The following is a 23,768-nucleotide window of genomic DNA, read 5'->3' on the forward strand; positions in this document are numbered from 1 at the left end:
GATGATTAAGATATTAGGTTTAAAATAGACACTGTTGTTTCTAAATCAGACACAACAGTGTCTGGTTCTAGGGCCCAAATTATCCTTGGTATGCTGATTAAACTCCCTAAGCCTTTCCTCATCTGTAAAATGGGAACATCAGAACCTACCATGAGGGGCCGTTATAAAGTTAAGTAAGATGTTCATCATGCAACACAGGATTTGACTAATAAATGCTAATGTTCATTATTAATCCCACATTGGGCATTTATTTAATAAGTAATTCTTGGAAGTCTGTTAATAACTGACCTGCGCTTCCTTCTTTTGCATTCACTCTGACTTTGGAAGCCTTTTTCACTTGACTTCTGGGGTTACCCAGAACGCTACAAACTGATCAGCAATTTATACTGGAGCAACACATTATATGAATTTGTTTCAAGATTTATCACCTTAGACAAGATGAAATTAATAGCTTTCAGTGAGAAAATTGTTCATTTTGCAAGTACAAGTCTTTTGAATTTGGAAAGAAAATATCTAAATAAAATATCAATCATCACATAATGCCATTTGAGAAATGTAATTTAGAAAAAGGAAACTTTGGCTTTTATCAAAAGGTTTTATTTTGGCTGATGTCTTTGATGGCTATATAATCCTATTTTTTTTTTAACTTGAGGGACTTTACTTTGATCTGTGGGTACACTGAGACGTTATGAGGATGGTCAAAAGGCATCATAACTGCAAAAGAGAATGTGAAAACACAAAGCAATGATAATATGCTCAACACCAAGTTTTGAATAGCTAAATGGGAAGTGGGGAAGTCATATGTAAGGTACTGCTGGTGACAAGGAGGCAAGGTTAAAAGATACCTAATTGATCTGCATACATTTATTCTGTTTATCTGCATATATTTATTCACGTTTCCAGAGTGGATGTTTGTGCCTGGCATTGAGCTTGAACTTACATAGATGAATTTTTTTGCTCCTTGGGGGCACTGATCCTGTCACCAGAGTATCCAAGGTCTCCTAGAGAGACACACTCATACGTAAACTTACCCATCTGGAGAGTATGATGGGCATTGTGCCATAGTATGAACAAATCAATAAGGGAACATGAATTCAGGAGACAGGAGAGTAAATTCATTAATTAGCTCTTGCAGAGTAACAAACCATTCTAAAATGTGTGGTTTCAACATCAGCTATTTATTCAGCTCACCATTTTGGTCCAGGCAGGTCTGATTCATCTCATCTGTGTTGTTGTTGTTGTTTTGTGTTGTTGTTGTTGTTGTTTTGTTTTGTTTTGTGTTGTTTAATTACATGTCTCTGGTCAAGTGATAGATCTCCTGGTATCTGAATAATTTATGATAACTTTATTCATGAAATGGGCAACAGGCAGCCAAGCAAACAAGTAACATCTCTTATCTGACCTAGGGTTTTTCCCAAGGTAACTAGCATCACAAGTTCCTCAAAGCAGCAACTGGAGAAATGAGCATCTTTTTCAAGTCAGATCATGTTTGTCAAAATATTAACAGCCAAAACAGTTTATAGGGCCAAGCTCAGAACCCATATGAAAGGGCAAGAAAGTTCTACTTTTAAAGGGTTGTACATACTGGGATGGAAGAAACTTAGGACCATTTTCACAAGCCTGAATGCAAGTGAGACATCCGAGAAGAATATTCCAGTCTCCAGTCAATCTGTCAGAGTAGAAGCTGTTCTCTGAGAGAAGAATCAAGACTGGCGCTAGTGCACATGGATAAAAATGTCTGAAGTTCAGCCAAGGTGTGGCAATGAACAATGAGCAACGTGTTTAGGAAAGTTCTGGAGATAAAAATCAGAGTTCACCATGTGATTTCCCATGTTGTGCACGTATATTGGAAATATCTATGCTGGAGTGGCTCCCGCCATATTACTCCCACTGTCAAGCTGTGCCTCTGAGGCTTAGAAACTAACCCAATAAGACTTCTAGCGATGTTCATGTAATGAACTACTCAGGTAAAACCCCATTTACAATGATTGTCCTTACAGGAAGGCCTTACTGACAAGAACATCCTGGGGATAAAATCGGCAGTGTCTTCATAAATCATATGAAGTAGAACTGTGCTTTCAAAGTCACAGACAAATGCTGCTGGCAGCTATGCTGAAGGGAAGGAAACAGGCCCAGCAAGTCCGAACTGTCATCAATGGTGTGCCTTCCATGTTTCTTTTCACTTACCCGTGGCTACATGTTTTATGCTCAAGATTCAGGTAAAGAGTCACTATCTGCTTTTTTGATTTGTTTACTTATTAATCCATTCATCCATTAAGCAAATGTATATCAAATACCTTCCAAATGCCAATAGGAGCTAGGAGAAAACAGACTCAAATAAACTCCCAGTAAGGGTCTTACCATTTGATAAAGAGAGGGAGACGTAAATATAAAGCAACAGTCTCATATGGTGATGTCAGAAAATAGAGCTTGCTGTACAAACTATAGGAGGAACACTTAGCCCAGGGACAGCATCCCGTTAACCACTGTAACTTTAGATGAATCTCCAAGAATGTTTCAGAAATCAGCACACTGGGAGGGCATTCCAGGCAGAGGAAATAGTTTGTACTGAGGCATGGAAGTAAGGGAAGGCATGGTTACACCCAGGAAGTATTACAGAGAATAGGCAAAAGCCAATTAAAATATGATTGTCCAATCATGAATCCTCCCTTCTCCAGGAGCAGAAAGTTCCTGATTTGATGCAACCACATCTGACCTTGTCCATGGAACAGACTTTGCTCCCAACTTCTGACAACAGTAAACAAGTTGTATGGTTTGAGGGACAGAATGAAATTCGTTGAAGCCTCGTCAAGAACGCATGTAGGCTTTTCATAGAGATAAATATGATTTATATATCCCTTTTAGAATGAAAGGAGAGTCAACAAGGACATCAGGGAATCCTCCCATTCAAACAACTCTCCAATTCCAGATGTCCTGACTGACTGGAGAACCTAAGTTCCTAGTGCAATGTTGAGCATTAGTGGATGTTTCATAAGAGTCAGACCTTTGGCTAAACTCCTTACTGATACAGTCTAATGAAACCAGCATACTACTTTTATGGAGATATAGCTATAATTATAAATAATAATGTTTAAAATTAAAGGATGGCATGTGAAGTTACAGTTGGGGAATCAGTCAAGTTTAGAAGAGCCTGCAACCTACCCTCTCCTTTCTGTCTCAACAGACAGCTTTGGCCTGAAACTCCACGCTTGGGTCATGCTCATTGCTCCAGGAACCTCAGTCTAAATATCTCCCGTCTCTGAGTTTTCCTACCTGCAGCTTCTCTGTCTACAACCAGATTCATCAGACTCATTTATTCATACAGGAATACATTTGCATCTCAACTGCTGTATGTGAGACTCAAGATATGAGACATGGCCTCAAGCCTAGTGTTCCTATTACAGTAGGATATTCCCAAAGTCACCCATCCATTCATTCAGCTAAAATGACTAAATATCTACTGTGTGCCCAGCACTCTATAAGGCTTGAGATGTAGAAGTGAATAATGAAATTGAAGTTCTTGCCCATCCTAACAGAATTCAAGATATGCACATAAGCAATTTGCATCCGATATAGGGTTGGAATTTGGGTTCCTTGGTGAGTGCCTGACAGCTAACCTTCTTGGAAGTGCTATTGCTACTTAAAATGCCCCACCACCATTGTTGCTCACCTCCATCCCCTGGACTTCCCTCCCACCACTTCCCTGAGACAACCCTTGTCAAGACCACCAGTGACTTCCAGGTCAGCAAACTGATTACATTCCACCTTCACCAAAACACTCTCCCTTTAATTTTCACTGTGTAACCCAGGCATTTCTCATAGCCCAGTACCCATACTTTCTAAACTTTGCTGGCTTGTTTTCTTCTCTTAACTTTGAATCACTTTATCTCCCAAAGGCTTGATACTGTGGCCACTGGAATGTCTTTTCATGTCTTCTCTCCCTATTTCTTTTTTTTTTTTAACTCATTACAGTAAAACTTGTCTCAGTTACGTTTCTATTGTTATGAAATAGACCTTAAGCAACTTGAGGAAAGGGTTTATTTCATCACAGAAACTCAAGGCAGGAACCTGGGAACAGGAACTGGTGCAGAGGCCATGGAGGAGTGCTACTTGATGAATTGCTCCCCAGTTTGCTCAACCTGACTTCTTATAGCATCCAGGACAACCAGCCCATATGTGGTGTCTTAGTTGGGGTTTCTATTGCTGTGAAGAGATATCATGAGTGGCTTGACAGTTTCAGAGGTTTAGTCCATTATCATCATGGTGGGACACAACGACATGCAGGCAGACATGGATGGAGCTAAAGAAGAAACTGAGAGTAGAGAAGGAGCTACATCTTGATCCTGCAGGAAACAGGAAGTGATCTGAGTCACTGGGAGTGGCTTGAACATATAGCCCACCCCCACTGTGGTGATACTTGGTGTATGCTCTAATAAATAAAGTATGCCTAAAGCTCAGAGTGCAAAGCCAGTCACTAATTAGCCATAGAGGCCAGACAGTGGTGGCACACACCTTTAACCCTAGTGCTTGGGTTTTCATGCATTTGCTCCCAGTACCTGGGAGGCACACATGCCTTTTATTCCAGAACTAGGGGGGACTGAGACAGGAAGTGATGTGGCTGGGTGCAGAAAAGGAATATAAGGTGGAAGAGACAGGAGCTCAGTCTTTTTCAGCTAAGGAGTTGGTGAGCTGAGAGGTGGTGGCTGTGACTTGTTTCTTTGTCTCTCGGATCTTTCAGGATTTACCCCTGATATCTGGCTCCAGGTTTTTATTAAGACTAATTAGGATTCTTGCTACACCCCACAGAGACACACTTCCTCCAACAAGGCCACACCTACTCCAACAAAGCCAAATCACCTAATAGTGTCACTCCCTTTGAGGGCCATTTCCTTTCAAACCACCACCTGTGACATTACTCACAGTGAACTGGGCCCTCCCACATTGATCATCAATCGGAAAAAAAAAAAAAAATGAACTGCAGCTTGCCCACAGGTCCACCTGGTGGGGGCATTTTAAAACTAGCCAGAACAACACCCAAATTCCTATCTCTAGCCTTGACTTCTTTCTAGAATTGATAACAAATTTGTCATTTAAAATACAACTCTTTCCTTTAACCACTGACTCTACTGCTCTTGCATCACAGTCAACAGCATGACTGTCTCTGGAATTTCTTGAGCCAAAAGCACAAGAGTGACGAACGAGCTCTTAGTCCATAAGCAAAGTCAACCACTGCATCTCAAAGACACATCTAGGATACCTCTACTTGTCTCCATTCTCGCCACCCTAAACCCATTTCAAACCACACCTGCCTCTTTCCTGAACCATTGCAAAGGCCTTTCAGTGGACCTCCCAGTTTTTAGTCTTGTTCCTCTGTTATCACCCATAAAGTAGCCACAATCAACTATTGGGATGGAAATCAAGCCTGTTAACCTATGCTCCAATGGCTCCACCACACTTAAAATAAAATTCAAATTCTTTATCTGCCCTGAATCCTGAATATAATATCTGACTACTTGGATACTCTCATCTCCTCCAAGGTTTTACTTTGGGCCCTCCACTGCAATCGCACTGGCCCAGGCCCTTCACAACAGCTGCTCTCTTTGACAGGAATGTTCTTCTTACTGTACCCCTTACATTATTTATATCTCAGTGGATTTTTGTTTTGTTTTGTTGTCTAGTGCGCGCGCGCGCGCGCGTGTGTGTGTGTGTGTGTGTGTGTGTGTGTGTGTGTGTGTGTGTTGAGGAAATTCCACATGTGAAGGTTAGAGGACAACTGGTGGGAGTCAGTTGTCTCCTCCCACTATGGAGATTAAGAATTTAGGGCACCAGGCTTGGGGAGAAGCCTCTTTGTTAGGTTAACCATTTCACCGCCCGTTGCACTACTCCTTGGAAAGGCCTTCATGGTCACCCACTCTAATGCACTTCTCTGTTTTAATTCTCCATGTCATACTTAGTCCTAATGTATTTGTCTCTGTGTGTAAACTGTTTCTTACCCATTTCATTTTATTAAAATATACAATCCCAGAGTGTAGTGTGTTTGTCTTGCTTAGGATATGGAAGAGTAATTTATGGTGATATTTTATTTGTGCTCTAACAAATAAAGCTTGCCTGGGAATCAGAGGACAAAGCCAGCCACTGTATTAAACATAGAGGTCAGGCAGTGGTAGCACAAGCCTTTAATCCTAGCATTCAGGACGCAGAGATTCATCCGGATCTCTGAGAGTTCAAGGCCACACTGGAACTTCAAGGAAGAGAGCCAGGCACAATGGCACACACCTTTAATGCCAGCACTAGTTATCCATAGAGATCTGGAGGTATATTCAGACAGACAGGAAGTGACAGAGCTGGGCAGAAAAAGGAAGTAATGTAGCTAGGTGGAGAGAGGATGTAAGATGGCAGAACACAGAAAGTTATATAATATATGAGTGTACAGAAGGAGCTCTCTTAGGCTGAGGATTTCCTCATGGTAAGAACTTGCATCTGGTTTGTTCAATCCCTCTGATCTTTCACCTTTCACCCCAATATCTGACTCCAGGTTTTGTTGTTTTTTTTTTTTTTTTATTAATAAGACCATTTAGCATAGCAATTTATGTTACAAGTAAACATTACAGATTAGGGAATCAATAAATGTTGAAGAAGTAAATAGATGAATCTCCTATAACTTCTATAATAATAAAGGGGTGTGTTAATGTTTCAATAGATATTTTAAGGACTTTAACTTTTAGAATTTAGAAAGGAAGCCAGTAGCATCATAGAAAGGAGCCTGTAGTACACAGAAAACTGCCAAAAATGAAATCACAAGAAATCCATCCATGAGCAAGAAAGAATTTTAAGGACTTTTTCTGAGAACAGCAGAGACATTTTAAATCCAAACATACAAAAATGCATTTCTCAAAATAAAATTCTGAAATATGTAGACAGTTGGACCATATTGACCACAGCTGGATTAGGGCATGCCCTGCAAGTCTCCCATGTTTCTGCCTAAATATTTATGGCTTCCTTTGGAGTATGGTTCTGCCTGATGTTTCAGACGACAGAAATATTCAAAAGGAAGAAAGCTGTCTATCCAGATGTCTGTTGGAAAGTGGAAATATCAGAGTGTTCAGCAACATACATCACCCCAGAATTTGAGTCAGAACAGAGGCCATGATGAAAGCAATAATATAAATGGAAGAATGGCCAACAAGAATGTTCCCCCAAATAGAAGCACTATAAATGTCCCCAAAAGTCCACAGCTTCTCATCTGAAGACTGGCATCCCTAACTTCAACACACATCAAAAGAGTGACCCTTATCATACTTCTGACCTAGAGGGTAATCATTGCAGCAGTTAAGAATTCTTCAGGCACAGAAAGCCTGTTTGAAAACAAATCATAGTACCTGGTTTTTATTGATAGAAGAGCTAAAACATTCCAATTGTTTGCAACTAGAAGCTAAATGACTCATAACTCCATCAAGAAAGGTCATATCTCACAGGAATTAATGGTAATATAATATCTTTAACTGAACTTTTTCAAGCGCCAAAGTCTAACATGTGAATAAAATAATCCTGATACTAGATAGCCCTGGAAGATGGGTCTGTGTCTTTATTTGGCTTTGCATCTTCAATATAAAGTGTCTAGGAAGCAAAGAAGAAAGATTTGCTTATTAAATAAATCTCTAGTTTACTCATTCAGTCTTTTAACTCTCCTTCTCTGCCCTCTGTGTCTGTCTCTTTCTGTCTCTCTGTCTCTGTCTCTGTCTGTCTCTGTCTGTCTCTCTGTCTCTCTCTCTCTCTCTCTCTCTCTCTCTCTCTCTCTCTCTCTCTCTCTCTCTCTCTCTCTCTCTCTCTCACACACACACACACACACACACACACACACACACAAGCACTACTAAAGTTCATCACATACACTGTACCTTAAACCTGTGAAGTTTTAATAAACGGGGCTCACTACTCTCTCCAGATTATATGCAGAGACTCTGACATGCAAGTATCCTGAGCACCCAACACTACATGAGCCAGCCAGAAAAGGGAGTCCTGACGACAAAGGCACAGGTTATCTTATTAATTGTTATCCTACAAGTTTCAACTTACTAGGACTGTTCAATATTTTCTTAGAGATCCAATTCTTCTGTGCTCAGCAATAGACTCCCTGTTAAATAGAAATGCATACTTTAACACAATAATACTAACAATCACAATGGTTAACATATCAGCACTCAGTACAAACCAGGCCTGTGGTAAACGTTTATCCACATGCCACCCTGTCTATCAAAACTTACAAAGTGAAGCTTTAGTACTACCAGTTTTATAGGTGAATATCTTGTACTTATCTCACAGAAAGGCAAGGGGTATAGTTCAGACTATCATGCACAAGAGCCTAGATTAAATACCTAGCATTGACAGCCCCCACCCACCAAAACACCAATGGCTTCAAGTCCCAAGCTTCCATTCATTAGTTGTGTGACCTTAGGAATGATTGCTGACCTCCTGAGCTTGATTTCTCTATCTTAAGAAAGAATCAGCAGCCAGGCAGTGGTGCACACCTTTAATCCCAGCACTTGGGAGGCAGAGGCAGGAAGATCTCTGTGAGTTCAAGGCCAGCCTGGTCTCCAAAGTGAGTCCCAGGAAAGGCGCAAAGCTACACAGAGAAACCCTGTCTCGAAAAGCCCCCAAAAAAAAGAAAGAAAGGAAGGAAGGAAGGAAGGAAGGAAGGAAGGAAGGAAGGAAGGAAGGAAGGAAGAATCAGCAAAAGCACCTTTGTATGGGGTTCTAGAAAGGATTAAGCCAATGCAGCAGCACCTACTGTGTGTTAAAACTAATTTCAACCCCATCATTCTCATCTATAAACCTGACACCCCAAACGTTCTGGTATCAGATTTTTCTCTTAAACTGGTTGTATCAGATTCCCTATGGCCACAAACTTAGCCCCTAACAACAACATGAATTTATTATTCAATAGTTATTTGACTCATAAGCATGATACGCATCTTCCTTGGCTAATATTGAGACATTAGAAGGCTGCAGTCCTTCCCAGACTCAAGAACCCATTTCTCCCTCATTTATTCTGACTTCTAGAAGCTACTCCCATCTCTTGACGTGTTCATTCCATCTTCAAAGCTTAGTATTGGTGGCTTGAGTCCTCGTCCCACAGAATAGCACCACAACTGCTTGCTACACCACTGCATCATCTCCTTCTCTAACTCTCTTGCCCTCCTCGACCACATTTAAAGACCTTATGATTATATTGGGTACAACCAGACAATCCAAGAGAATTTCTCAATCTTAAAGTCAACTGGCTAGAAACGTTGATTCCACCTGCTACCTTCACCTCCCCTGATGCTTTTACTATACAAGGTCATATATTTACAGGTTCCAGGAATTTGGACACAGGTGTACTTGGGAAAGCCAATTGTTTTCCTACTAAGTTGGTAGCAAGCTTATGTGGCAGCAAAACATGATGTGAACTGATATTACTAATTTTTAGTCTTTGGATTTTTTTAAAGAAGTACAAACATACCCAGAGAAAAAACAGTTTTAGCATTTACATGGGTATCTCTTAATATAATCAAGATGACACATAATTAACTGTCATGGCAGCTATATATATATATATTTTTTTTTTTCACTGAACTGCATTTAAACTTCAAAAAAATCGGAACTCTGAAATACATAGTGCCAGGCCAAAGGATTTCAGCTATAGCATTAAGGAATTATGCTAATATTATAATTACAGTTGTTATTAATATCTTTATACTCTTATCTGAACGAGAAGAGAAAACGCTCTGTGGTTGACAGAGTTAACAAAAAACGTTCACAATGCCAATGACAAAGGGCCTGTGGAAGGCTTAAAAGACCTAATGTCAAAGCACACACACATACACCCCCTTGAAATTGCTCCTTTCTCTCTGTGTATCCCTAGGAAAAAAACATTTACCAACTGTGGTTAAATAATGTGCTTATCTTTCTCACCTTAGAGGGCTTTGAGTTCAGTATAAAAGTAAGCAGAATCATGAAAGGGATTAAATAAAAAGAATCATGTAAATCTATCACTGGGCCCGGTATACAGTACACACTCAATAAATGGTATTTCTGCTCCCAGCTGCTCTACTCAGGCTCTGCCTTCATACCTAACACCTTTGACTTTGTGAGATTCATGAGCTTAATTGAAAAGGTGTTGGTTCACTGAAAGAAAGCGTTTTGGAATTTTCATTTAATTTTGTTTGCATTTTTATCCTCATCTACAGCAAAGATGGTAAAAAGCCACCCCTGGCTTTCAGCCGCTAAGGCTTTCACATTACTGGCAACTTGTTAATGTCTGTGTTCCACAGGTGCAGAGAGCCATAAGTGACTCACCAGCTTACAATGCCTTGGGGGGACCATTCCTTGGCTTGATCACTGCCTACTCCTTGCTTCTGTTCTCACCATGCAATCTCTTTGTCTTAATTTGCTTTCCCAAGTAAACTCCACCTTCATCAAGAGGAATGTTCTGTAGAAGTTGGAGAATAAGAAGTTAGGCCCAGATATGTGGATTCAGGAATCTGAGACATCATTCCTTCCTTCTTCCTTCCCTCCTTCCCTTTTCCCTTCAGTCAACCCACAAAGGCAACTGAGCACTTACTGCTGCTGGGAACTAGAAATGCAATTTCTAGCTAGATAAGCCATGTAGACTGTACATATGAGCCCATGAATCATGAAGTCATTACTGTCAATTTTCTCAAAACTTTAATTACAAATTGAAGTGACTGCAAGAAGGAAAAAGTGCAGAGTGATCTGAGACTATTTATGTCTGGGGATTTCAGGAACGCTTCTGAACACGTCACCCAGTAGGCAATGGCTACAATGATGTAAAAGAACCAAATAAGCTTTGCATTCTTGCTGTATGCAATGTGCATGGGTTTCCACAGCATTCTCACCTACAGAATAGTCTTGAAAGTAGTCATATATATCATGTTCCCTTTTGACCAGAAGAGACACTCAATGTCAGATACTCAATAAATATACTTGTGAGGATATTAGAAGAGTCAGTGATATAAATGATTACTGTTATATATCTATAAAGCTAAGTAACATAAGAAATACTCATCAAATGGTAGATTATATATGAAATAATTACAAAAGAGAATGACACATCTACACTGAGGTTCCAGGAAATGTGGAAACATTTGTAGGAAGGACAATCAAGTTGGGGAAGAAATTGGTAGCTAGATTTAGTGGTTCTGATTGACTTGAACCATGTAATAAATAGCACAGTAGCAATTGCTAATCAGTAAGAAGTTAAGGACTCCAGCAGTTCTTATTCTGGAAGCTAAGAAATTCTTCCTTCATACTCCTCCTCCTTCTGAAGCATGGTCCTTGACCAAAGTGGCCAAACCTCTAGTCACCAGGTTCCTATTCTAGGCAACAAGAAAGGAGAAAGAACAAAATAAAAAGGGGGGGTTATGCTAATTGTCTTAAGGCATGCAAACAGAAAGCTGAAACATTAATAGCTCTATTAACATCTCTTGGACCAAACAGGGTAACATGAATACATCTAGCTGCAAGAGAAGCTAGGAAACAGTCTTTATTATAGGAAGCCTTAGCCTGAGTAGGGGGAGTATTTCCATACCTAAAGATGAAGGAGAGGATGGAGACTGGGGTGAGCAACTGCAGAATCAGCAACAAGGGGCAACATCTTATTGACTTGGGTTTCTTCCTTGGCATCCCTTCATTTGGAAGGTCTCCCTGCTCTTCTCTCTGAATTTATTCATATGCTGTTATAGCCTTTCCTTTCCCTGGAATACTTTCTGGTATTTTCATCACCAATCTAATTCTACCTTTCTATTGTGATCTAAGACAAGATTTACCCCCACCATTGGCCCATATCCCAACATCTATTATATTTCACAAATATACTTTTTCTGTTTTTTTCTGTTTTATATTTGTTTATAAATAATTATTTATAAATTTATAAAACATAAATATAATACATTCATATTTATATAAAACATAATATATATTATACATAAAATATAAATATATAATTGTTTTAATTGGTTTGAACATAGTTCCATCTCTGTAAACTGTATATCCTTAGACAAGTCACCTGTGCCCTCTGAACCTTTGATTCCTCTAACAGTACATGGAGGTAAGAGCAATCACTTAATAATGCTGCAGGAAGGATGAGAGATTTTGGTGTGTGGAAGTGGTTTATGAACAAAAAAAGCAACACTGTTAGTTAACATAAGAAGAAAATTCAAGTTGCTTGTGGGAAGTGTTTCTTCTCTCTCACCTTTCCTTAGCAAAGCTAGAAGATCCCAACAATTCTTAAAGTGTATGTACAAGTCACAAATTAATATAGAGTTGAGAAAGAATGACTTCCAGAGACAGACGATCTGGAGAGGCCAGAATGCCCCTGCACTGCTGATAACAGCAGAACTAAGGCCAACAGTCAATCTCAGATCATCGAAGGCAATGAGTCATAGAACTTGGCAGGGAAGCAAGACTTCAGCCAGACACCAGTCGGAACTAAACACTGTGGCTCTTGGAAAAGCACCAGCTGACTTCCTGTAACTGTGACCAACCCAAAGATGACCCCTGCCCCCACATAGGAAGCGAAAGACCAGAGACTGCTGACAATCCTTAGACAATACTGCATCTCAAGGAGATTCGAGTGCACTTCACAAGTTGTCCTCAAATAAACACTTCGGTTTCTTTCTACACAATGACCTGTTTTGTGCAGGGAAATGTCTAAAGTGTGCATGGATGCTTTAACAATAATTTTAAACTCCAATTGCAACTACAGTCCAGAAAGCGAGTATTACAGTACCCCTAGAAGCATGTCACCTGAATTACACTCTCTTTCCCACCTAGAAATGATAATTATTCTTGTCCTCCTTATCCACATTCCCTCCTTATTTAAGTCACCAATAATACACATCCCTACACAATGGTGTCTATTAATTACTTTTCTTGTGCATGGAATCACATATATTTATTTCTTTGTACTTTCTTTCTTCTGATCAACATTATGTATGTGACCTTTGAGTATTCATTGTTAAAATGATATGACATCTAAAATTTGATTTAATCAGTGTTGTGTGTAAGCTCTCTAAGTGGATCTGATTCATAGTCAATTTATTCAACTATCTCTATACACCACAATTTATTTACTCATTCTAATGACACATGTGCATTATTCATCTGAAGCTCAGGAGTTTTAAATTGGTGAGTACTATAAACATTTTTATAGAATGCTTTTAATAGGCAAGAGTCTCTTATATATACTTTTAGTAAAGTAACAAAGGCATAGTGTATGTGTGTCCTCAGTAATACATGAAAATGGTAAAACACGTTAAATGGTTCATCAGTTTACAGTTCCACTGCCAACACATGACAGCTCTCTTTATGCCTCATTCTTAACAACATTTAGTATTTTTCAGATATTTCATTTATTGCTTATCTGAAGGATTGGACATTTTTAGGCTTTCTAACTTAAGATCAAAGTTAACTACAATACAACACAGCAGTCCATGCCTGTAATCTCAGCACTTGGGGGAGGCCGAAGTATGTAAATTTACCAGTTCGGTGGCAGACTAGACTATGTTACAAGATCCTATCTCAAAAACAAGTAAGTAGAACAGAAAAACTAACCACCCATTAACTAGCAGAACTTCAAATATGAACTCAGCTTCACAAATACAGTCAAGCATTGCTTATCATCAGAGACTAGAGGTACATTCCACGGAGTGCATTGTCAGCCAATTTCATCTTTATGGAAACATATTATTTGACCAAATTAAAATGGCCATGTGGTAGTTTCAAAGAAAATGGCCCCCAAAAGGAGCGGTACTATTAGGGGTATGGCCTTGTTGGAATAGGTGTGGCCTTGTTGGAGTAGGTGTGGCCTTGTTAGAGTAGGTGTGGCCTTGTTGGAGGAAGTGTGTCACTGTGGAGGTGGGTTTTGAGGTCTCATATACAAAAAAAGATATAACCCAGTGACTCAGGCCCCTTCATGGTGCCTGTATAAAAGATGTAGCCAGTACCATGTCTGCATACACTCTGCCGTGTCCCACCATGATGATAATGGGACTAAACCTCTGAAAATGTAAGCCACCCCAATTAAATGTTTTTCCTTTGTAAGAGTTGCCATGGTCATGGTGTCTCTTCATAGCAATAGAAACCTTAACTAAGACAGGCTATAACATCACTAGGTGATATAATTTTATGAGACTAAAATTGCATATGTAGTCCATCACTGATTGAAATGTTGTGATGGGGAGCTGGAGAGATGGCTCAAGGATTAAGGGCATTGGCTGCTCTTCCAGAGAACCTGGGTTCAATTCCAAGCACCCACATGGTAGTTCCTAACTGTCTGTAACTCCAGTCCCAGGTGATTCAACACACACATGGTGTACAGTCACACATGTAGGCAGAACACCCATTCACATAACATCTTTAAATGTTGTTATGCAGAATATGACAATATTATTTAATGGTTTTTCTTGGAGTAGGGCTGATACAGGAAATCATTTGGTATCACAGAAAACAAAACAAAACAAAATCAATATAACCATAATGTAGAGAGCAAAACATAGTATTTTACAAGATGTGGAGGAGCAAGATGGGAACAAATCAAGGTCCTTGTAAATATGCTTAAAGGATATTAATTTCATCCCAAGTGAAATGAAAAGCCAATGATGGGTTTTAAACAAGAAATTTACATGATTCTATTTCTATATTTGTATGTTTAAACTATTTCAGACACACATTCACTTCTAGCTGTAATGAAATTTTCAGATGTTTCAGACCAATGTTTCTACTTAAAGCAACTATAAAAAGCATGATGCAATACAAAGTGCACACACACGCCTTCTTGTAGGTATCACAGAACTGTGGAAACATTAGGACTTCAGGACTGAAAGTGCTACAGATACAGGAGGGTAGGCTAAAAGCCCCTTGAGTCATGAGCCATAACTGGGTCAGGCATAAAGGGCTGAGGATCCAGGAAAGAACCTAAACACAAAACTGCTTTTAAGAGTCAAAAACACCAGAAGAGCTTTTGCCAATCTTCTGGGACCAGAGAGACAAAAATTAGAGACTTGAGAGGCCAAGAATCCAGGGAGAAGGGAAGACCAGAAAACCAGGAAAGCACTGATCTGGCATCCCACTCAAGACATTGGCTGAATTCTGGAACAGAGGAGAGCAAGAGGCTAGAAGCATAAAGCTCCCATACTAAAGGTTTTCAGTGGGAGTTTTAACAGTCTCACAGTTCTCAAGAGACTAAAATATAAGTAAGTCAGAGGGAGAAGTCACTGAGAACACCCAAATCTCCAAGCTGAAATCCCAGGAAGGCTACATCCTAGAAAGGGGTATCTGCCAGAGACAGCACTTCATCAGTAAAGTACAACTTAGGGGGACAGATATTGGTGAAATTATTAAGGCCACTCCACGTAGTTAAAAGGGAGGTTTATTTAGTGCTGTAACTTACAAAATGAAAAAATGAAGGGATAGTTAGGTTGTAGGGTCTGGGAAAGGTGTGTCACAGTCCAGCGTTGTTCTCTGGAGAACTCTGCTCTGTCTACCTCCAGCGTCCAGGGTCCTGGAACAAAGAGAGCCCCCATATCTGGAACTTAGGTCTTCAGCATCCTCTCTCAGCCCCGCCTTGTAGACGTGACCATTACCAAAGCCTCAATGGGGGTTGGAACTTCCAGGTCAAACCTGGAATGGCTACCCACTACAGACACATGGTGTTGGCTCACCTTCATTGTCAACTTGATTGGATTTAAAATCACCAAGGAAATGATTCCTGGTTGTGTCAAGGAGGTGTTTCCAGAAAAGTTTAACTGATAAGGAGAGATCCCTGTATGGAGTCAGCATCATTTCATGGGCTAGGATGCTGGATATAATGATGATGATGATGATGATGATAATGATGATAATGATGATGATGATGATGATGATGATGATGATGATGGAGCAGGTAAGCTGAGCACCAGCATTTATCTCTCTGTCTTTCCTGACTGAGAACATAATGTGGCTAGTTGTGTTATGATACTGTGAGCATGATTTTCACACTACAGTAAACTCTATCCCCTCAAACTAAACCCATTCTCAGGGCTTAGGAGATGGCTCAGCCAGAAAGTGCCAACCAAACAGGTGCAAGGAGCTGAGTTCAGAGCCCTAGCACCCAGGTGTGGCAGCATGTGTCTGTGATCCCAGAGCTCGGGCAGCAGAGGCCACCCAATCTCTCAGGCTGGCCGGGCAGCCTAGCCAGTTGGTGAGCTCCAAGTTTAATGAGAGAACTTGTCTCAGAACGAACAGTTCTCCTTTAAACCCGCCTTCCTTCTGGTATTTGGGCACAGCAACAAGAAGCATACCTAACAAAGAACGTTGGTAGCAGGAGTGCAATTGTTGTGATAGATCTGATGATGTAGTTCCTAGGCATGAAGAACCAATCTGCAGGGGAGAATGGAAGAGTCTGGAGCTTCAAGCTAAAGATGCCCTAGCATGCTGTAAATAGAGCTCAGTGGGCCATTCCAGTAAGAGTCTGAAAGACCAGAATGCCAAGAGAACTGTGGAAATTAGACATCTCAGTTCACAAGGTTTCAGAATGAAACAAGAATTCTATCAGGACCCAGACTTAGAGGCCACTCACGTTATAGTCTTGCAAAAAACCTGACGCCATGCTGCTTGTCCTGAGACTTTGAATGAGAATGGGTTTTAAAATAATCGATGAATTTGTTTGGTAGCGGAAATTTCAAGACCGGATAGCCAACAGACTGAGACACGGCTGTCAGTTCCTGCTCTCATCCAGGTCTACAGTGAGGGAACAAGTGAATCAGGGAGTGCAGCTTGCTGAAGAAAGGAGCCTGAGAGAACTCAAAGCTGTGAAGAGGGAGGGTGCTGAGAAATAAGCTGTGATTGTTGAAGGGATTAGTGATGCCATAAGGGAAAACTCTCACCTGCAGAAAAGTGCTCTGGGGAAAGACCCCATCATCCATTGAAGGCTCCAGGTTATAATAATGAAAATACATTTAAAAGATCAGAGACTGGACAGAGAATGCTGGTGAAGGGATTCTCTGTTCCAAAATGAGCAATTAGGGAATTGTTTTCCCAGGGTCAGCCTCAAAGGTGTGCAGGAGCTGCTGCAGTTATAGTCTACAGGACCCGGGCTACATCTCAAGAGGCACTGTCTTATACGTGGTATTGATTTTTCAGGCATGAAAGATGCAAGAGGGAATGGGATCATGAGGACTTTCACTAAGGTTCCAGAAAGCAAATGGGGCCAGGCAATGTGTAATAAAGTTGGATTTCCCCCAAGAAAGTCTAGGAGACCATTTTACAAAGCTGGGAAGGTGAGGCTTACATTGAAATGGAGACTCCAAAGGTTTACAGATGCCAGGAACATAGGACATCCACCAAGGAAAGATAAAATCACAGAGGGGAACTGATCCTCTCTCCCCTGACCAATAAAAGAGTCTGCATGTGCTGTCTGCAGCACAATTGGAGGAGCAGAACTTCCTAGAGCTGTTGGAGCCCAGGTGATTCCATCATGAGTCCCAGATGGCAGATATGTAACTAAAGGGTTTGGTGTTTGCCCTGAATGGTTTCAGTTTTGTTCTGGCCTGGCTGTTTCTTACTATCCTCCCAGTCCTACTGGCATGTGAATGTTTAGTCTGGGCCTGTGTACACTCTTCAGGCATAGACCGTATTTGTTGTTGTTGTTGTTGTTGTTGTTATTGTTGTTGTTCATGGGCAATCATAGTTAAGACGATCCTTTGAGTTTCAGAATAGACTTTCTGAACAGTGTTGGAACTGTTGAGTCTAGGGAGACATTTAGAGATGAATTTAATGTATTTTGCATTAAGATGGGAAATTAGACTTTGGGAGCCAGGAGTGGAATATTATGATTTAAGTGATATAGTTGGATGTTGAATTAGAAAGACGTATTTGATGGTTATCTTCACTGCCAACTTGATTGAATTTAGCATCACCTCTGGGCATGTCTGTAAGAATGTTTCCAGAAAGTTTTAACTGAAAGGGAAGACCCACCATCAATGTGGGCAACACTATATCATGAGATAGTGTCCTAGAATTAATTACAAGGAGAAAGTGATAAGACCATTACCCATCTCTCCCTACTTCCTGACTGTGAAAACAATGTGAACTGTTGTTTTATGTCCTGGAACCACCCTTCCCCACTATAACAGACCACACCCTCAAACCATGAGTCAAAACAAACCTATTCTACCTTAAGTTGCTTATCAGATATTTTGTCACAATGATAAGAAAAGTAAGACAGAGCCCATCCCTTAATTGAATTAAAATAATCAACCCCTCAATATGTCTGCTTTGCATCTATTTGAATGACATATCACCTGTAGTCTCAGGCAGTTGACTGCTTCGTTCCCAGCTGACGGCACTGTTTGGGGAAGCTTGGGGGGTCTGGCTTTCCTGGAGGAAGTATGTCACTGGGGGTGGGCTTTGAGAATTTAAAGACTCTCATCATTCCAGGTTTGCTGTCTCTGCTTCCTGTTTGTGGTTCGGGATATGAGACCTCAGCTGCTTCTCCAGCTGCCATGCCTGCCTGCTGCCACACTTCCATTATAGTGATGGCCTCTTAACCCTCTGGAACCACAAGCCCAAATAAACTCTTCCTTCTGTAAGTTGCCTTGGTCATGGTGTTTTACCACAGCAAAGTGACTTAATGAGCAATCAACATTCAGAGCAGCTTTATATATAATAGCACAAACTAGAAACTTAAATTTTATATATGTGTACATGTATATATCAAGTGATGACATCATTGTACATTGACATACAAATCATAAATAAAAATAAATGAATCACTAATTGGTTAAAACTATAGATGAATCTTACGTACAGTATGATAAGCATAAGAAGGAGGATTCAAAGGAGTGAGTGCCAAAGCTGAACATGGTAGCACAAACCTATAATCCCAGCACTAGGGAAACTGAGGCAGGAGCATTGTGCCAGCTAGAGCTACATAATCACACCTTGTCACAAACAAACAAACAAACAAAAAGAGCATATACTATATGGTTCCAGTTCTACCTTTTTAAAAGTTCTAAGCCAAGCAAAACTATGTTATGTCCAAAAGTCAGGACATTGGATTCTTTATGACAATTTCAAAACAGTTTACTCTTCACTCATTCTGTCTTGAGTACCTAATAGAAGTTACATTGTACTTTGTGAAGAACAAGAGGAGGGGAAGACCTCTGTGAAGCTGACGTTATATTTAGGTTTGTTTTTTTTTTTTTTTATACTGTTGACTATAAAGATATGCTGTTAGTTACCAAGCTCTGTACTTAGAACATACAGTGTTCTATATGTATTTCAAAATGTAAGTTTTAAAATACATTTCAGGTGTATGAAAAGCTATACGAATAATAATAAGATTGATTCTACGTCTGAGACATTAAAAAAATTCTCAATATATATGACACCTTGATGGCACCCACCTGAGATAATCGCTCTCCTGAACTGGATGCCCATCAAGCCTCTGCACTAGTTTATACTTCTATTTCTTATATAAGCTCCAAAAACAACAAATAAAGTTTATTTCGAGTGTTTTAAAACTCTGTCTATTCGATAATTTGAACCTGGGTGTGGTGGCACACATCTAAATCCAAGCACTTGGGAAACAGAAACAGGGGAGTCAAGAGTTCAAGGCCACCCTGGAGTTCCACAGCAAGTTTGAAGGCACCCTTGTCTATACAACTCTATAAAGGAAGCTTGCTAAGAAAGGGAGTTTTATAGGATGACGAAACTGTATCTTTCCTGTGCTGTGGACTAAGATCTATTGGCATTAGCCAATTGTCATTTCATAGCTGTAAGCCAACATTTGGAAAGCTGAGGCAGGAAGATTGTGGGTTCAAGTCCAGCCTGAGTTACATAGGAAGATTTTATTTCAAAAGAAAAAAAATTTTAAAAGTGTATTTTATTATGCTTAACTTTATCTTAACCATGATTTTTTTTCAAAGATTAAAATGTTCCTTCCCTGCAGTCTCTCTCACTCTCAGGAGGTTTTTTTTAGCACTTTTTATTAATAAATCTGTGTTCGGTCTGCTAATAATAATAATGATAACGATAATAGATCATTCTAGATTTTTCTTAGAAAATGGATGGGGGTGGGCAAAATGAAACTAGAGAGCCAAGTTCCAACACTGCAGGAGATCTCACATACTAAACAGTAAAGAAAGAAATACAGTTGTGGGCACAGTTCTTTGAGCTTAGCCATGAAGTGGTATGAAATTTTCATTTTATCTAAAAAAAAAAAAAAAAAAAAAATGCAAGTCTAAAATTCTGTTTAGATGGGTCAATTCTTGCAGGAACAAAAAGATAAAATATATGCCCACGTTGCCACAACTCGTAACAATCACAAGGATATAGTTAATGAAAAGCTGAGATCTTGCCAAGGAGAATTAACTTGTACGCTGTATTCAGGACATCCTCCTGGCACCACACTGCATGTGCATGCTGAGTGAAGGATGCCTTTAGCCCAAGTATAGGAATCACAGTGTGAGCTCAGCAGAACCTGAATATGCCCACAGCAAGAGAAGCACTGGCTGACAAGTTAGCACGATGTGCCGTTTATCATTTTCCAATTACAAGATGAAGGAAGGGTTCTAAAGCATCACTTGCAGCATAACCTGATATTTGTTTTATTACACTAAGGTCCATTCACAAGGACTCCAATCGTGGAAGAACTGATCTTTGGTTGGCTGAGCAGTCGCTGTCTGTGCATGTCACTCATGGATACACTTATGTATATCGAGCGCACTCTCTGATTCCTGTTGTCACAGCCAGGCTGTATATGCATATGTTTTTGTCATTTTTAACTGTAGTAATTCAGAACTTCAGCTGCCAAGTTTGGTGCCAATATTCTCACATAGGCAGCTCATGCTCCAGTCTTAAAATAATCCCTTGTTTGCTGTCAGAGGCTCCTATCATGACATAAAATGGCAGGATCATTTTTTAAAAATCTAAATCACTACCTAAATACAACTACAATGTGTTTCTTTTTCTTGACAAACATACCCTTTCCCATGGTTCCCTTTATTTAGTAATTATAAACTCTGGTCAAGCAGAAAAATGGAAGAACATTTCAAACACAACAAACCAGGAATAGCAATGTTTTCAAGGAGGAAATGGGGAGGAAATCTCAGCTACATGCCAGTGCATCCTCTAAGGCAGAGTCATTTTAAATGCAGAGGCATCAATTATTGTCCCCGTGCTGAAAGATCTACACATTTAGAGTTTCTGTGGGTCCACTAAGAAAATAAGCAACTATTTCTCTGTATCATTAAACACAACAGGATATAGTCCTGTGCTGGGTTGAAATCACCAGCAGAATCCTAGTGTGGGTATTGAGGTTTCATATTTTCAATTACAAATGAAACAGAATTGTTCTGTAGTCAAAGAGTATTGAAACCATACTTCAAGTTGTCATTTGCATATGTCTAAGGCCAAAGAGCAGCTCAATCTCAAAATTCTATATTCTTAAGAGTCTGAAGAAACTCCAAGGATTCTCCTACTCTACACCCAAAGCAGCATATTTTTTTTCCTTTCCCCAGCATCCCTGATAGATGGTCAACCTCTGCTTCATTGCTCCACTGGGGGAGTTCTCCAGATAATATTCCTGGATTCCCAAGGAATATGACGAAAGACTAGAACCAACCTTTAAGACAGGAGTAAGGCTGCAGTAGGTAAGCTTGCAGGAAACTGGAAGCATGGCCAAACACTGAAACCAGACTTTCACGAGAATAAAAATTCAGAATTAGCATTTGTAAGAGTGCAGCGTTTCAGAACCCAATGCTAGGGCCCTTCAAAGGCCTTTCTTCATCGTCCAGAGTAGCTCCTAAAATCTGGGCAGCACAGTGCCTTTTTCCTCCTGATTTCTTCAAGAGAGAAATTATTTTATGGGTGACAGCAATGGTTTGTCAAGCTAGAGAGCATCAAACCAATTTCTTTAAAAAAAGAAAAGAAAAGAAAACACAGCAAAGGGACCCCCTGGTGGAATTCCTGGTGCTTTAAAAACTCTGGTCTTAGAATCATCACTACACTAAACCAGAAACATTTCAAGGTTTCTTTTAAAGGTGTGCTTAGCCTGTGCTTGAAGTTGCCTGGTTGGTGTAGGGGAATGGGTGCGGGGTTGTATTTTAAGCTCAGACCTTCATCCCGCGGTGAAGTCTGGCTTGATCTTCCCAGGAAAGGCTGGCGCGGGCTCAGCGCCCAGCACATCCCCAGATGGAGCCTGGGACGGAGCCGCCCGGCCCTTACCTGTCGATGCTGATCACGCACAGGGTCATGATCGAGGCCGTGCAGCACATAACGTCCATGGCGATGAAGACATTGCAAAAGAAGTGGCCAAAGATCCACTTGCCCCCGATGAGGTCGGTGACGCTAACGAAAGGCATGACCGCCACGGCCACCGAGAGGTCAGCCAGCGCCAGGGACACAATCAGGTAGTTGGAGGGCTGGCGGAGCTTCTTGACGAAGCACACCGAGATCACCACCAGGCAGTTGCCCGCGATCGTCAGCAGCGTGATGAGCGTCAGGATGGAGCCGATCACAACTTTCTCGACTCTGCCGTAGTTGATCTGCTCCCCGCAGCCGGAGACATTGTCCGGGGGCGCGTCCCAGGTGGGCGCGGGGCTAGCCGTCACCTCCGGGACGCCGCTCAGCAAGTGCGGCATCCAGGAGCTCACCACCGAGTGGGCGCCACCGTCGGGGCTCAGGTCCTGCAGCCTGCGCCCCACCTCCGGCAGGATGAGCGAGCGGAGGTGGCCGTAGAGGTCGGGGCGGCCGCTGCTGTTAACGTCCATCATCTTGCCGAGCGCCGCTGCCCATGGAGCCGGCGCCCCAGCCAAGCGCTCCGGCTGCCGGCCCCGGGGCTGGATTCACCTTGCCCGCTCGGCTCTGCGCGGCCCAGCCATGGGGGCCGGCGCTGGCCACTGGGGGGCGCCCGGCTCGGCCTCGCGACCCGGCACGTCCCAGGGTCCCCCAGCCGCTGCGGGTGACGCGTGGGCGAGGACTCCCCGCGGGAGGCGCCAGCGGTCCCCGACGGGCGCGCAGGAGGCGCGGGGTGGTGGACCCGGGCCGGGCCAGGCTGGCCGCACCGCAGCCCCGCAGCGGCGAGCGCCGGGGCCGAGAGCGCCCGGCGACCGCGGCCGAAGTTGCGGAGTGCGCCCCGCCCCTCGCGCCCGCCGCCGCCGCTCCCCTGCGGCAACCGCGCCGCGTCCCAGCCACCGCCTCCGGCCGCCGCCAGCGCCCCGCGCGCTCCGGGACGGGCTTCCCCTGCTAGGCAACCCCACCGCGCCACACGGCGCGAATACCCAGCCCCAGCCCAGGCTCGCCCTGCCGCAGACCACCCCCCACCCCCAGCACTGTAGCAAATGACAAACCGGTGGGGGAGGTTTGCTTTTTAAGAAGACTCGGGGGTCAGCGCATGAACCGGTGAAGAACCTTGTTGGAGATTTTTTTTTTTAAACCCTTTAATAGAAAAAAATAAATAAATAATTTAAAAAAAAAAAAAAAAAACCTTTTTGAGCATCACACCAAGCAACAAATAGATACTTCTGTTTCCCATTTTGACCACTTATGAGAGAAAGCAAAGATGGAAAAGAAGAAGCAGCCAGATGGGGTGGGTGTAGGAGCTCTGATAAAAAGGAAGAAAGAAAAAAATGGGGGGAGGGGGAATGCTCCAGGCCCTGGCAGCTAGGCTGGCACTGGGCACCGGCCTCTGGGGGCTTCAACTCTGACTAGCCTTCTTGAGGAGTAGA

The 23,768-nt window shown here is 41.7% G+C and overlaps 1 protein-coding gene across 4 annotated transcripts in view; it reads right to left on the minus strand.

The window, feature by feature from the left end:
* The window catches only part of Htr7 (5-hydroxytryptamine receptor 7), an 88,565-nt gene extending 65,397 nt beyond the window's left edge, over positions 1 to 23,168 (minus strand). For 3 of the 4 annotated variants that reach the window (XR_004943748.1, XM_036175563.1, XM_036175569.1), the window contains exon 1: positions 22,267 to 23,168. Coding sequence is in view for 2 of the 4 variants with exons in the window: in XM_036175563.1 (XP_036031456.1) it covers positions 22,267 to 22,814 (548 nt within the window). In the remaining 2 variants the exon portion in view is untranslated. Of the gene's footprint in view, positions 1 to 8,076; positions 8,135 to 22,266 lie in introns of all 4 variants that reach the window. The other variant, XM_036175573.1, reaches the window with a different exon arrangement.
* Positions 23,169 to 23,768: the final 600 nt, after the last annotated feature.

The sequence above is a fragment of the Onychomys torridus genome, chromosome 1, assembly GCF_903995425.1.
Source record: "Onychomys torridus chromosome 1, mOncTor1.1, whole genome shotgun sequence".
NCBI lineage: Eukaryota > Metazoa > Chordata > Mammalia > Rodentia > Cricetidae > Onychomys > Onychomys torridus.